Genomic DNA, 16374 nt, shown 5'->3' with positions numbered 1-16374 from the left:
CTCAAGCGGTAGCGCGCTCGCCTGGCATGCGTGCGGCCCAGGTTCGATCCTCAGCACCACATGCAAACAAAGATGTTGCGTCCGCCGAAAAACTAAAAAATAAATATTAAAAAATTCTCTCTCTCTCTCTCTGTTACTTAAAACAGGCTGAGAGAGACAGGATGGTGAGTTATTAATAAGTATAGAGTTGCTGTTTAGAATGATGAAAAAATTCAGGAAATGAACAATGACAATGGCTCTCCAACACTATGAGTGTACTTCTTACCACTGAATTGTCTACTTTTATATATCAGGTATATTTTCCACTTTCAAAAAAAAAAAAAAGCCCCCATCCTCATATGAAATTTACTAATAATTCTGGAATATAACAAATAAATATACCATCATCATCTTCTAAACTCCATTTTTTCCCTTGTTTCATCTCTTCAATTTCTTTTTTCAGTTCCCCTATGTTTTCCATGGCCTTTTTACGCTGCTCTTCTCGCCATTTTTCAACTCTTTCCTTTCGCTTTCTCATTTCTTCCTCCAGTTTATTCTGGTCAAAGTTCTTGGGAAGGGGAAGAGAAAAGGAAAATAAAAAGCAAAACCAATATTAGCAGTTTTACTCCAAGTGACATTCCATATAAGTTCTCCAAATTATAAAAAAGGAAAACAATATAGGCACAAATATAAACTGCTAAATGTAGACCAGATTTACTAGATCATACATCTTAAAAAACAGATTCATAAGTCAGGCATAATGGCCCATGCCTATAATCCTAGCAATTTGGGAGGCTGAGGTAGGAGTATTGCAAGTTTGAGGCCAGACTTAGCAACTTAGTGAGATCTTATCTTAAAATAAAAAATAAAAAGCACTGGGGATATAGCTCTATGGTAAAGTGTTTCTGGGTTCAATCCCCAGTACCAAAAATTAAAAAATACATATGTGAAAACATACAACTATTTTGGAAGTCAATTTGACAACATTTACATGGTCTAATCACATTTTGTAAATAAAAACAGATGACGTGAATAAAATGCAACTTTTTCGAGAAAAAATTTCTCATGGAGACAACTATTACTTTATCTTCCTTTTATCTTATGCCATTATTTATTTTAAAATTAAGCACAGGGCTGACGATGTAGCTCAAAAAGCACATGTCTTAGATGTATGTGTGAGGCTTTGTGTTCGTTCAATCCCTACCACCACCACCAAAGGAGGGAGAAAAAATGCCAGGCATGGCAGTGCTTGCCTATAATCCCAGCAACTCAGGAGGCTTAGGCAGGAGGATTGCAAGTTCAAGGCCAGCCTTAGCAATTTAGTGAGGCCCTAAGCAACTTAGCAAAAACCTGTCTCAAAACAAAATAAAAAGGGATGAGGATGTATATCTCAGTGGTGGAGTGATCCTGGGTTCCATCCCCAGTACTGGGAGGAAAAAAAAAAATCAGCTCTATAAATAAATAATTTGTTATAGAAGCAAGACTGATACCATAAGGATTATTTATAAGTTAGTAAACATACACCAGCATCTTTTTCTTTTTCATCTTCCTTATCATCTTTGTCTTTTTTCTTCTCTTTAGAACTTTCCCCACTTTCTGTTTTCTCTTTGGACCTAGACCTACCAAAAAAGAGAAACAGAGAAAGAGATATCAACTATTTGTCCTTGGAAACATTCATTTTAAAATGCCTCCACAGACCAGTATTTCACTTTTTTAGTTAGTTAAGAAATAAACTTCTAGGAATCAACTGCATTCTCATATTACATTAAAAAACATCCTGAAAATATAATGTAAAAAATTAATCCCTGACACTAATGGCAAACAATACTATTTAGAAATCTAATCAAGAAAATCTGAATGTACCATATTAAAAACAATACCAAAATTTAAATAGGAAAATAAAAACTTAAATAGAGAAATATACCAAGATCTTAATGTTCTGTAAGGTAATTTATGTACATAATAAGATTTAAACCACAATTGGCTTGTATTTGACTTAAGGTTTCTTATAATGACTAAAAATGTCTTAATTTTAATGTAATCAAATTAATCATTCTTCCCCCACCTTTATATGTGGTGTTAGTCTCTGAGATTACAAATACTTCCAGACTTGATAAAGATATTCAGAGATAAAAAAGATATTCTTCAGCATAAACTTGTAAAAGGTTTAATGTTGCCACCTGTTTTGGTCTTTAATCTATCTGGAATTGCTTTGTATGCACACAGTAGGCAAGTAGTTTTATTTCATTATAAAATAGCAAATGACATTAACACCAAATTTTAATAACTTGTCCTCACTGATTACCAGGATCTGTTTCTGGGCTCTTTATATGGTTCCACTGGTCTATCTGACCAGCCCTACATTAATACCACACTGACCTGATTTTAATAACTTTTTGACAACCTTCAGACACTTGGCAGAAAAAGTCCTCCAACATCGTTCTTCAAGAATATTTACATTCCTTTATATTTCTAATTTTATGATGAGCTTATAAAATGCTCTTTCAACTCACTTCTGCTAAGAAACTTTAAAATATGAATATATGTTAAGTTTAATAAAATATTTTTCCTTAATCTATTTAACAAGCACATGACTTTTCTCCTTAAATCATATTAACACAGAACATTACAATGTAAACATTACAATTGTAAATTACATTTACAATTTTGTAAGGCTAAACCATGTTCCCATTTTTAAAAAAACTCAATTTATTTATGCTACCTTTTACATAGACTGTTGGATTTAACGTTAATCTTCATGTTTATATTGAATGTAGCCTACAATTTTCTTTTCTCATATTGACCTTGTCAGGTTTATATCCGTTATTCTCAATGCATAAGATCTCTAATCATCTAAAGTAAAAATTGAACCACCCTAATCTGAAATCCAAAATCTGAAACATTCCAATATCCTAAATTTTTGAGCACCCATAACACCACAAGAGGAAAATTCAACACCTGATTTCATATGACAACTTGCACTCAAAATGCAGATGCACTAGGCTGGGGCTGTAGCTCAGTGGCAGAACACTTGCCTAGCATGTATGAGGCACTGGGTTCAATCCTTAACACCACATAAAAACAAATAAAGGCACGCCATCCATCTACAACTATAAAAAAAATTTTTTTTAATGCAGGTGAACTAAAAATAATGTATAAAATTACCTTTGGGCTATGTGAATAAAATATATATGAAACATAAATAAGTTTTCTGATTAGTCTTGGGTCTCATCCCCAGGACATCTCATCATGAATATACAAATAGCCCAAAATTGGGTTGAGGTTGTGGCTCAGCGGTAGCCCACTTGCCTGGCATGTGTGAGGCACTGGGTTCGATTCTCAGCACCACATAAAATAAATAAAGGACTATCAAAAACTAAAAAATAAAAATAAAAAATAAAAAAACCCAAATAGCCCAAAATACAAAAAAATCCAAACTGTAAACACTCTGGTTTCAAACATTTTGGATAAGACATAGTCAACCTAGCCCTTACAAAAAATAAAGAACAAAAAACTCCTATAAATCAATTTATATTTTTATTTACTTACTTTTTTGAAGTGCTGGGGATTGAATCCACGGCTTCACACATGCTAGGCAAACACTCTACCTCTGAGCTACATCCTCAGCCTCCATAAATGAATTTTAAAATGAGATATACTTCAGGAAAGAGAAAATCCAAATGGCCAATAAAAATATGAAAAGTCTCCAATCTCAGGGAGACACATGAAAATGCCAGGCATGGCATAACACGCCTACAGTCCCAGCACCTAGAAGGCTGGGACAAGAGGATCACTTGAGCCCAAAATTCAAGATCAGTCTGGGCAATATTGTGAGAATGTATCTTAAAAAACAAAAACAAACAACAACAAAACCCACAGTGATATTGTTATTACACATATAACAAAGTGGAAAAAATTTAAAGGACTAACAATTTTAAAAGGGTATGGAGCAACAGAATTCTCATACCTTGATGGTAGGAATATAATTAGTACAAACTCTTGGGAAAACATTATCTACTAAAAACAATGCTAGGGCTGGGGATGTAGTTCAGTTGGTAGAGTGCTTGTCTTGCATGAACAAGGCCATTCACCACCAAAAAATAAATTAAAAAAAAAATTTAAGAAGTAAAAACAAAGTTATACCTATGACCAAGCAATTTCAATTCTAGATATATAACCTAAGTAAACTGCTGCACATGTTCTCTAGGACATATATATAAAAACGCTCACATCCATCTCACTAGAATGGACAAAATGAAGTATATTAACACCTCAGAATACTATTCAGTAATGAAAATGAACTACTGCTAGAAACAACAAAAATGAATCTCAAAAATATTAAGCAAAAAAAAAAAAAAAAAACACACACACATAAAATACGGGATCCTGGGGCTGGGGTTATGGCTCAGCAGTAGAGCACTCACCTCGCATGTGCAAGGCCCTGGGTTCGATCCTCAGCACCACATAAAAATAAATAAAAGTTATTGTGTACAACTACAAAAAAATAAATATCAAAAAAAATATGGGACCCTATTCATGTAAATCATGTAAAGTTAAGAATCAGGTATCTAAACTATTTTTCCAGAAGACACAGATGGGAAAAACCACACAGGAATGTAAGGAAATTACTAGCATAAAAATCAATAGTAATTTTATCTAGGAAGGTAGATAGCTGAATTAAAGAGGGAAATAAAAGACTGCTGGGATACTGACAATATTTCTTTCCTTCCTTCTTTCTTTTTGATACTTGGGATTTAACTCAGGGGTACTATACCACTGAGCTACATCCCCAGCCCTTTGTATTTTTTAAAATTTGAGACAGGGTCTCACTGAATTGCTTAGGGCCTTGCTAATTAATTGCTAACCCGGTCTTGAACTTGTAATCCTCCTGCCTCAACCTCCCACATTGTTGGGATTAAAGGCATACACCACCACACCTAACTACAATGTTTTATCTCTTATTCTTGTTGGAGGATCTATTATGTGTTTGCTTTAAAATTATTTAATAATTTGTATGTTAATATTTCATTCACTTTTCTGAATATATTACTCTTAATTTTTTTAAAATCCCAAAAGTATCACACTGACAGTGAAATAAATTTTATTAAGTAAAATAAGCAACATGGGAAAAAATACCAATAATTACGTGAAGAATATACAGAAAACAAACTTAGGCCTACATATTAACTATCCTATGACTCAGTGAAGAAATAATAGGTAAAGTACAAACCACTGAATAAAGAAATATAGTAAACATATTATGTCTAACAAACAAATTACATCCCAAAACTGAATGTTTAAAAAAAAAAAAATGAATGTTATTGGCATCTCCAGGAAACACATATATTTAATTTATACAAGCAAAGCTTAGCTGGGCACTGTAGCACATGCCTGTAATCCCAGCAGCTCGGGAGGCTAAGACAAGAGGATCACGAGTTCAAAGCCAGCATCAGTAACAGTTGCTTAGTGAGGCACTAAGCAACTCAGTGAGACCTTGTTTCTAAATAAAATACAAAATAGGGCTGGGGATGTGGCTCAATGTTCGAGTGCCCCTGAGTTCAATCCCTGATACAAAAAAAATTAAAAAAAATCAAGCAAAGCTTACCCTTCCTAAATAGCAATTCAGCAATGCATACCAAAAATTCAAAGTTTATTTGTCAACAATGTCAGAAACGTTACCTAAGAAAATAATTTCAAAGGAAGTTACATAATATCCAGAAAGAGGTCTATAAAACATATTTCTGATCATGAATAGTATGTATTAAATAAGGGTAAACTGCATTAATTATTAAAACTGATAGAGGGGCTCAGTTGGTAGAGTGCTTGCCTAGCATGCACCACCAAAAAAACAACCTGATAGTGTTGAGAGCCACAGCCGAAGGGGCCCCAGCAAACTTCCAGCTGCCAGCAATCCAGCTGCCGGCTGATGATTGGCTCACAGCGGCCCCAGCAACATCTAGCTGATTGGCTCCTCGGCCCCAGCAACATCTAGCTGATTGGCTCCTCTGCGGTGATGCTCATTGGACTGTTTCCCTGCCCTTTCAGACCACGGAGCTGCTCATTGGGGGACTTTTTGGCTCTGCCCACGTGACCCAGCCAATCGGCCTCAAGAGCAGGAGGATTGTGGGAGGTGGAGAGAAGCTTGTGGGGGGGAGAGACAGGCTTGTGAAAAGCCGGTGGTGGCAGTTGAGGCTCTGAGGGGTTTTTCCTGAGATGCTGTTTGTTTGGCGTGTTTGGTTCTAAAAATAAAGTTAGTTTCTTTTGACAAGTGGCTCCTGATTGTGCCCAGCCAGACTGCGGCATCTGGTGGCTCGTTCCCCGTACGAGCCACCTGTAATTTTTCCAAAAATGACAAGAAAAACACCTATCATGAATGCTCCAAATATATTCACTGATGGGTCAAATAATGGTACAGCAGCAGTAGTTACCCCTGATCAAACTTTTACATTTTTAGTACCCAAACAATCAGCTCAAAAGGTAGAGCTTAATGCAGTTTTACAAGCTTTTGTGATGTTTAAAGATTCTGTATTTAATTTATTTTCTGATAGTCAGTATGTAGTTAATGCTATAGTATCTCTTGAAGATGCTGGTAGGATTTCCCCTTCTTCTACTGTTTTCTCTTTGCTTTCCACTATACAAAGTCTAATCTGGGACAGAAAAGATCCATTCTTTATAGGACATATCAGGGCACATACAGGATTGCCTGGAGCCCTTAGTTTGGGCAATGATTTAGCAGATAAAACTACACATGACATACATATTTTCTCTACACTAGAAGAAGCTATAAATTTTCATAAAAAGTTCCATGTCAATGCTAATACTTTACAAAAGCGTTTTAAAATAACTAAGGAACAAGCTAGACAAATAATAAAACAATGTCAAAATTGTGTGACCTTTTTACCACAAGTTAATCTTGGAGTCAATCCTAGAGGATTGATACCTAACCATATTTGGCAGATGGACGTCACACACTTGCCAGAATTTGGAAAATTAAAATATTTGCATGTTACAGTTGATACTTCTTCTGGATTTTTGATGGGCTCCCTTCATGCCGGAGAAGAAACTAAAGATGTTATAGCTCATTGCTTACAAAATTTTGCCACTGTGGGTGTTCCAAAACAGTTAAAAACAGATAATGCCCCTGGTTATACTTCTACCTCTTTTAAACAATTTTGCTCAACATTTGGCATTACTCATATAACAGGAATCCCATACAATCCACAGGGACAAGGCATAGTTGAAAGAGCTCATCAAACTATTAAAATGTACTTATTAAAGCAAAAAGAAGGAATTGGGAAGGGGTATATATTCCCCAAAGATAAACTTAAAATAACCCTTTTTACTCTAAACTTTTTAAATTTGGATTCATCAGGACTTAGTGCTGCGGAAAGGCATATGTGTCCAAAAAATGTACATAAGCCCAAGGTACTTTGGAAGGATATTCTAACAGGACAATGGAAAGGTCCTGACCCAGTAATTGTCTGGAGTCGGGGGTCTGTTTGTGTGTTTCCACAGGGAGAACAGCAGCCGATTTGGATTCCAGAGAGATTAACCAAAGTCCTGACCCAGTGATTGTCTGGAGTCGGGGGTCTGTTTATGTGTTTCCACAGGGAGAACAGCAGCCGATTTGGATTCCAGAAAGATTAACTAAAGCGATTTCTACAGACCAAAAAGAAGATGATTTGGCTCAAATCCATAACAACTGATATCCAAAACTCCAGTTTGGCTATTCTTACATCTGCAACAGAACCAGGATGCTTTTTTCAATATCTATTTTATTATTGCCCTTTGCCATATCATGAAGTTCTATTTTGTTTTTTGAGCTCATACAGACCTAGGTTAATGTTTTGCTGATCAGTTCTATTTTTTGACTATAGAGTTTTTAAACATTGCAATGGAGATTTCACCTGTAAAAAGTTATAAGGCCTTTACTATAATGTTATGTGTTGTATGTATTATGTTATGTGTGCACACTTGTGTTTTGTGTTATATGTTTGAATGTCCATATATCATATATGATGAGCGCTCATGATAAAATGGATCCAAATATTTTTTTTTCACGTGATTTATATGGTTTAATTTATATTGGGTAAACAACTGTTGAGGATTGTTTTAATATGTAAACAAAAAAGAAGGTTAACAGATCTGTTTGTTTACTTTCACCTTTCCTTTTCATTATATTTAATAATTCTCTTAAAGATAATGTAAATTGTTAAGAAAATTGTTTTCTTTTAGTGCCTTCTGTAATGTTACATAATTTTTTCTTTAGCCATTATTGCCAGAATTCCTATCTTCATCCCAGTGCCGGTGAAGACAATGTAAATTGTTAAGAAAATTGTTTTCTTTTAGTGCCTTCTGTAATGTTACATAATTTTTTCTTTAGCCATTATTGCCAGAATTCCTATCTTCATCCCAGTGCTGGTGAAGTCAAAGATAAAACCAATCTACACCTTCTACAATAGCCATCACTGAACTGCTTGCAGAACTTGCCTAGACACATTGTGAGCTCACCTGTATGCATTTTGAACTATCTGTTGGTGCAGCGACTTGTGGTAGTGTTGGGGTATTTTTGCTGATGATGTCACCGGTGGTACAATTTTTCAAAGGAGCCCTCAATTGGCTTAATGTCATGACATTTTGCATCCTCCTCTACTAGTGATGGTCTAAAATTTGGGGGCCAACAGAGGTGAGGCAAAGAACCTCACCCCCCCACTGGTGCAAAGGCCTATCCACAAGTATGGCTGTATGCTGGACCGGTAGTCAGTGACGGGTATGATCCAATTGCAGTGGTACCAACCTAAGACAGGAGGCTGACGCCTAGAGGTCAGTTCATCCGATGACGGGTAAGGACCATATGTTGAATTGGACTGCCTAACAGGCACGGTCCCTAAGCCACATGCTTGTTGTTTAAACAGAGAGGGGGAGATGTTGAGAGCCACAGCCGAAGGGGCCCCAGCAAACTTCCAGCTGCCAGCAATCCAGCTGCCGGCTGATGATTGGCTCACAGCGGCCCCAGCAACATCTAGCTGATTGGCTCCTCGGCCCCAGCAACATCTAGCTGATTGGCTCCTCTGCGGTGATGCTCATTGGACTGTTTCCCTGCCCTTTCAGACCACGGAGCTGCTCATTGGGGGACTTTTTGGCTCTGCCCACGTGACCCAGCCAATCGGCCTCAAGAGCAGGAGGATTGTGGGAGGTGGAGAGAAGCTTGTGGGGGGGAGAGACAGGCTTGTGAAAAGCCGGTGGTGGCAGTTGAGGCTCTGAGGGGTTTTTCCTGAGATGCTGTTTGTTTGGCGTGTTTGGTTCTAAAAATAAAGTTAGTTTCTTTTGACAAGTGGCTCCTGATTGTGCCCAGCCAGACTGCGGCATGATAGAATCTAGTATTTTCCAACAAAATCATGAACTTATACTCAGTTAAAATTCTGTCAATAGTTCATAGCAGGAGCCAAATTCAATAATTGTTTATAAGAATAAATTTAAAAGGAAGAGAAGGAAAAAAAAAAAGGCACAGGGAAGAGAGCTAGTTTTCCAACCTGCATGACGTTTACCTATTCTCAGCTTTCTTGCTTTTATTGCCAGGACTGGAAGATCGGGATCGCCGGCCCCGGCTTCTACTCCTTGAGCGTCTCCTGTCTCGGCTGCGAGACCTTCTTCGCTCTCGGCTTCTGTCTCTCTCTCTACTTCTGGAACGCCTGAAAAAGAGACACTTTTCATTTATTCTGTAACCAACAGAACTATTATTTCAGATCACGATTCTGTCCATTTGAAAAGACCTGCTGCTTATGTGTGTGCATGCATTCAGGGGGTGGGGGTGTTCTCCACCACTGAGCTACATCCCCAGATCTTTTTCTTTTCTTGAGACGATCTCACTAAATTGCCGAGATTGGCCTCAGATGTGCAATCCTCCTGCCTCAGCCTCTCAAGTTGATAGGATTATGGGTGTGTGCCAGAGCACCCAGCTGAAAAAAGCTTCTTAATTATCACCATTATTGTTTGGCACAGTATCACATCTGTGAACCAGGGACTTGGGAGGCTGAGACAGGAGGATCACCAAGTTTGAGACCAGCCTCAACAAGTTAGCAAGACCCTGTCAAAATTTTTTTTAAATAGGGGGATGTGGGGGCTGGAGATGTAGCTCAGTAGTAATAGCATCCCCAGGTTAAATACCTAGTAACAAAACAACAAAAAAAACATAAATTATTAAAGGCTTTTAGGATCAAAACAGCTAAAAAAAAAAAAGAAACAAGTAAAGCCAAGTCCAGCAAGTGCTCAATGAAAAAATGAGAGTACTAATTTTATGTTGGCTCAATGGTAGAGCTCACTTGCCTATAGTGTGCAAGACCCAGGTTTGATCCCTAGCACCACATACACACAAAAAAAGCCGAAGGATGGGCAGAGCAGAATGAGACTTTGAAAAGATCAGTGATCTGAAGATTTGGAGGCAAGAATTTCACTGGTACTGCTAGTAATCAGTGACATGAAAAGGTCAGATCTCCAACTCTCTGGGTCTCAATTTCCTCATCTATAAAATATGAAGACTTCACTAGATACTCTCAAAATGTTCCTGAGCTGGGTGCAACAGCCCAGGAGGCTGAGCCAAGAGTATCTCGAGTTCAAAGCCAGCCTCAGCAATGGTGAGGCGCTGAGTAACCTAGTGAGAACCTGTCTCTAAATAAAATACAAAATAGGGCTGGGGATGTGGCTCAGTGGTTGAGAGCTCCTGAGTTCAACCCCCATGTACCCCCCCACACAATGCTTCTTGATCTAAAATCTTGTGATTCTGCTTTCACACTAAAAAGTCAAAAACAAATGTTAAATGATCAATTTCACTTAAGTGATTAACGATGTGAAATTATTCAGGGAACCATGTAATATGAAATTGAATTAATTAGCATTAGTCACACTGTCATAGGTTAATACTTTCCCTGATAATATCATTGCATCCTCTCCTTCCAATGTCTGAAAAATACTGTCAAATTCTTTCTGTGATCTGTTCATAGTACCAGTTCACAGCTCTGTAATCTGTTCACAGTACAACTTTGTCTTCCTTGCCTTTTTTTTCTTTTTTTGTCATTGTACTGCAGATTGAATCCAGAGCCTCATGTTTCCACTTCCTATTTTCACGAGAAAATGTATAAGAAAAAAAATTTTTTTATACCTTTATTTATTTATCTTTATGTGGTGCTGAGGATTAAACCCAGTGCCTCACACATGCTAGGCGAGTACTCTACCACTGAGCCACATCCCCAGCCCTTCTTTGTATTTTTATTTAGAGATAGGGTCTCACTGAGTTGGTTAGCACCTCGCTTTTGCTGAGACTGGCTTTGAACTCACAATCCTCCCACCTCAGCCTCATGAGCCGCTGGGATTACCGGCATGCACCACTCTGCCTGACTCAAGAAAATTATATATATTTTTTTAGTTGTAGTTGAACACAATACCTTTATTTTATTTATTTTTATGTGGTGCTGAGGACCAAACCCAGGGCCTTGCACATGCTAGAAGAGCCTACTCTATTGCTGAGCCACAACCCCAGCCCCAAGAAAATTATTTTTTAATAACCGTTTTTCAACTCCAGAAAGGTCATGGCTTCTTAACTAGTGCCAATGATCCAATGATTATATAATCAAGAAAATATAAAACAAAAATTAGACTGCTTTAGTGTAAATCTTAGAATAGTTTAATAAAGTAGTTCAAATCAGAAAGGAGGGCTTTGAGAAAGTTCTGTCTGTCTCCTCCTGTCTATTCCAGTGGCTGCTCTGAACCCAAGTAGTCAGCTGCTTGGGGAAGAATAATATTAGAACTTCCGACCTTTTTTTTTTTTTTTAACTTCACTTTTACCTATTACAATAGGCTTCAGGGGCTCTTTATATTATAGAAAATACAACCTAAGTTTCCAAATTTAAAATATTGTTAGATAGAATCTCGGTAGGCAAATCCTTCTGACTATATCTAAAGAACAAGGATAAAGCTGAAGGCCCACAAATGGGCCTCTAAATTGCAGTCCAAACACACTTTTTGAGAAGCCTGATTTAGTTAACAAAGCCCAATTTATGAGCAGTCTTTCAGAGATTAATGACTTTTTTTTTTAAGAGAGAGAGAGAATTTAATATTTATTCTTTTTTAGTTTTCGATGGACACAACATCTTTATTTTATTTTTATGTAGTGCTGAGGATCGAAACCAGCACCCTGCGCATGCCAGGCGAGCCACATCCCCAGCCCCAGAGATTAATGTCTTACCTTAGACGCTTTCTGTCCCTTGACCGAGATCTTCTTTTATCTCTGCTCCGAGACCTCTCTCTCCTTCTATCTCTATCTCTGCTTCTAGATCGTCTGTCATCTCCACGTTTACTTCTTTTATCTGAAGGTGAGCGACTTCTAGATCTACTTCCAGAACGTCCCCGGGATGCTGATCGTTTCCGATAATGGCTACAATAGCATGAAGTCAAAGTTAAGCTTAGCAAATACAGCTTGCATTCTATTGTTTTATTAGTTTTTTCCAATAAAATCTCATGAGACAAATTAAAAACAGAAAGGACTTTTCATAAACTGTTTTAATTAGGAAGCCAGACATGATAAATATGTAATCAAGTAATTATAAAATAAAAATTAGACTGCTCTTAGGTTAAATCTAAAACAATTTATTAAAGTAGTTTAAAACAGGAGGGCTTAGAGAAAGTTCTATCCTGTCTCCTTCTCCTGTGTATTTCAGTGGCTGATCTGAACCCAATGGTCTCGGGGCAGGATCAAAATACAACCATCATGAATAGAACATATTCATGGCTTGGGTCAGAATGGCAGGTTGAGATACTAAGAATGGTTGAAATCTGGAAAAAGAAAGAAAAAATAAAAAAATCTGGCTCTGATTAGAGTGGGGATGAGTGGGGATGTAGCTCAGTGATAAATCACCCCTGGGTTCAATCTCCAGCACAAAAAAAAAAAAAAAAAAAAAAAAGGAAGAAAAGAATTAACTCTTTTGTTACAGAACAGGGGTGGAAAACTGTCTTGAAAGGGAAGCAAGGGCAATAAACAAAATAGTCCAAGCTCCTACCTTCGAGTCCCAGGCAGCTTCGTTCTGGTTAAGGAGGAGATGCCCGACAAGTAAAGAAACAAATATGCAATATGTCAAGAAGTACAATAGAGAAAAACAGATCAGAGCAAAGGAAAAACAGAGAATGGACAGTGGGAAGCTTGCTACTTTATTGCTGGTGACTAGAGAAGACTTCACTAATAAAATAAAGTGACATTTATTATAGAAGCTTAAAGGAAATAAAGGTAGGAACCATGAAGAACCATGACAGCTGCAAAGTCATTGAGAAGATCTACTGGCACATTCAAGGAACAGCAAGGAAGCCAGCTTTGGCCAAGGCTTAATGAGCTAGAGAGTGCCACAAGAGAAGGTCAAATAAACATCAAGGCAGCCAATTATAGAAATTCTTATATGACATTATATAGGACTTATTTTGAGGAAGATGAAAGCTATTAGTTGGGGTATGGTAGCATGCCCACAGTCCCAGTTAGCTACTAGGGGTTGAGGAGAAAGGATCACTTGAGCTCATAAGTTCACGACCAGTCTGAATAACACAGCAAGACCCCATCTCAAAAAAGAATAAAAATAAATAGGGCCGGGAGTGAAGCTCAGTGGTACCGTGCTTGCCCAACATACATGAAGTCCTGTGTTCAACCTCCAGTACCAAAAAGAAAAATAAAGTTGCTAATGTACTAACATGAAAAGAATGAAGGAGTACATTTAGGGGAAAGGTAAGAAATCAGAATATTAGGTATCCAAGTGGAGATGTACAACCATATGTAAAATCTGAGTCTGGAGTTGAAGAGGTTTGGTCTGAAAATATATACTGTGGAGCCATTAGTGTATAAAGACTACTCAAAGCTATAATCCTGGATAAGACCATTAAGGAATGATCACACCTGATTTATCTTTTGTAGAAATACAAACTTGTTACCTTTCCCTACCCCAAACTATGTATCATCCCAACTTCTAGTCACTAGGCTCAAAACATCAGTTAACTCGAATATTTTTCTTTTTTTCATTCTACACAACCAATAAAACACCAAGGGTTACCAATTTCACCTCTGTAATCCTTTCACATTATATCACCTCTTCAGAGCTATCACTGTCACTAATCCATATGAGATTTAACTACTGAGTAATTTTTTTATTTTTTAATTTTGGTACTAGGAATTGAGCCCAAGGGCACTTAACCAATGAGTCACATCCCCAGCCCTTTTTATTTTTGACACAGGATCTCAATAAGTTGCATAGGGCCCCACTAAGTTGCTGAGGCTGGCCTCAAACTTGACATCCTCCTCTCTCAGCCTTCTAAGCCACTGGAATTACAGGTTTGAGACACCGTGCCCAGCTAGTTTTTTTTTAAAGACTCCTGATCTTCCTGCTTCTAGGATCATCTTCTGACCCTATTCAAAATCTTCAAAAGCTCACAAATTTTTATCTTCAAAATTAAATTGATAATTCATTTTCTGTGTTTTTTCAAGACCTACCTTCTCCTTCTCAATCCTTCATGAAACCCATATATGTAGGAAAACTGGATTCTTCAGAGTATTTCTCTAACACCCTGCTCTTTCCCACCTGAGCCTTTCATTCCTGCTTGAACAAACCTAAAGCACACACTCTAGGACATAAAGGTATGGCAGAAGGCTAAAAGGCTAGAAGGAGGCCTTGAAGGCTATTGTCAAAGTTTGAATTTCATCTTAGAAGCAAAAGGAGCTACTGAAAACAAGTCAGGGAGATGACACTGATTTTATCTTTATTTCACAAGTGTCTCTCTGGCGGCAATATGAGGGCTCTAATGATTAGAAAAGCAAGATCAAAGAATGATAATCAATTCAGGGAGCAATCAATTTGAAGGAGGTGCAGAAGTATTAGCAATAAGTGATTAAAGGCCTCAAGTCAGGGAGATCAGGAATGGGGAAAGGATGCAGAATCCAACTAGATGTAGGCAATAAAAAAGACGAATCAAATATCACTTCCAGATTTCTGGTCTGAATAGCCAAATGAATGGCAATGCCTTTAGGAAGCCCAGGGCAGACCGACTCTGTAATCCCAGCAGCCTGGGAGGCTGGGGAGGGGGGCGGATTTCGAGTTCAAACCCAGCCTCAGCAAGGGCACGGCACTAAGCAACTCAGGGAGACCCTGTCTCTAAATAAAATACAAAATAGAGCTGGAGATGTGGTCGAGTGCCCCCCGAGTTCAATCCCTGGTACCAAAACCAAACCAAACCAAAACAAAATGCCTTCAGAGAAATTTAAAAGATCTTCACAGGATTTTTCTGTAGCTAAGGAAGTATTCTTTATCCAGATGATGGTTACACAATTCATATATTTGCTAAATTTCATCAAGCTCTACTCACACTTTGTTCATTTCCCTGAAAGTATGCCACAATAAAACATTTAGCATTAAAAACAAAGCAAAACCGTCACTGTCCCTAGACATAAAGCATCTTTCAGTCATTGCTAAATACATATCAAATATTTATATTTAAGATAAAAAAAAAAAAGAGTCAAGGTCCTGAGCCAGTTGTCAACAATCTTAAGAGATTTCACAGTCCTAATAAGGTCTCCCAGCTGACTTTAAAGAATACAGAAAGCAGATAACAAAGAAATATGAAATCCTTTTGCGAAGTAAACATCCACACAACAAATACTGCAGCCCAGTAAAAGCCGGTCGAGTACAATGCTGAAGATGCAGTAAAAATGCCCACACGGTCCTTTCAACCGACTTGGGAAAAGACAATCCGCGCAAAAAGAACTGAAATACAGAGTGAAAGGAGCCCAGAAATGTTGCAAATGCGAAGCGATTAAAAAAAAAAAAATCAACTGGGATCACTACTAGCTGAGGCAACCAGGGTAGGAAGTGGCAGGATGGGGTGACCCGTCCCAGGCGGCCTGGAGGGCTGCTCTTGCTCCAGAGGCTCAAAACGGGTGATGGCAGTGCAGGGTAAGAATGTGCCCATCACCGACCCAAGCACAGACATTCCCTCAGCCGAAGGCTCCAGCACATTCAGTGGCTGGGGAGCACAGTGGCCACACGTGGAGGCCACCCCAGGCCTGGCCCCGCCACCACCTCAACTCCCGCCTCTTCTCCCTACCCCGAGAAGCCGCTCGCCCGCTCGGCGCACTAACTCACCGCGACTCCCTGCCCATTCTGCCGACTGCAGGAAAGCCGCGTCCTTGAGGACGACTCGCAAGCGAAAGGGACAAAGGAGAAAGACCCGCTACCCTCCGCGCGTCAGGCGAAGACTTAGCACTAAGAACTGGTAGCAGAAACAGCAGAGGAAGCCATCCCAACGCAGCCAACGACAACAGGACGTGCTGGCACCGACCGCAGAAGGAAGGAAACTGCCGGCCGGAAGCTG

At 38.5% G+C, this 16374-nt stretch overlaps 1 protein-coding gene across 4 annotated transcripts in view; it reads right to left on the bottom strand.

Moving 5' to 3' along the window:
* The window catches only part of Ddx46 (DEAD-box helicase 46), a 66493-nt gene extending 50183 nt beyond the window's left edge, over positions 1-16310 (bottom strand). For 2 of the 4 annotated variants that reach the window (XM_027941067.2, XM_027941068.2), the window contains exons 1-6: positions 16146-16310; positions 13032-13055; positions 12221-12409; positions 9528-9671; positions 1502-1598; positions 382-547 (exon numbers count right to left, since the gene is read on the bottom strand). In XM_027941067.2, coding sequence (XP_027796868.1) covers positions 382-547; positions 1502-1598; positions 9528-9671; positions 12221-12409; positions 13032-13055; positions 16146-16162 — 637 coding nt within the window. In that variant the 5' untranslated portion in view covers positions 16163-16310. The remainder of the gene's footprint in view (positions 1-381; positions 548-1501; positions 1599-9527; positions 9672-12220; positions 12410-13031; positions 13056-16145) is intronic. The other 2 variants (XM_027941069.2, XM_027941070.2) reach the window with 1 other exon arrangement.
* Positions 16311-16374: the final 64 nt, after the last annotated feature.

This window comes from Marmota flaviventris, chromosome 5 (assembly GCF_047511675.1).
Source record: "Marmota flaviventris isolate mMarFla1 chromosome 5, mMarFla1.hap1, whole genome shotgun sequence".
Taxonomy (NCBI): Eukaryota; Metazoa; Chordata; class Mammalia; order Rodentia; family Sciuridae; genus Marmota; species Marmota flaviventris.
The sequence above is the reverse complement of the archived record's forward strand: the minus strand, read 5'-3'. Positions and strand labels throughout refer to the sequence as shown.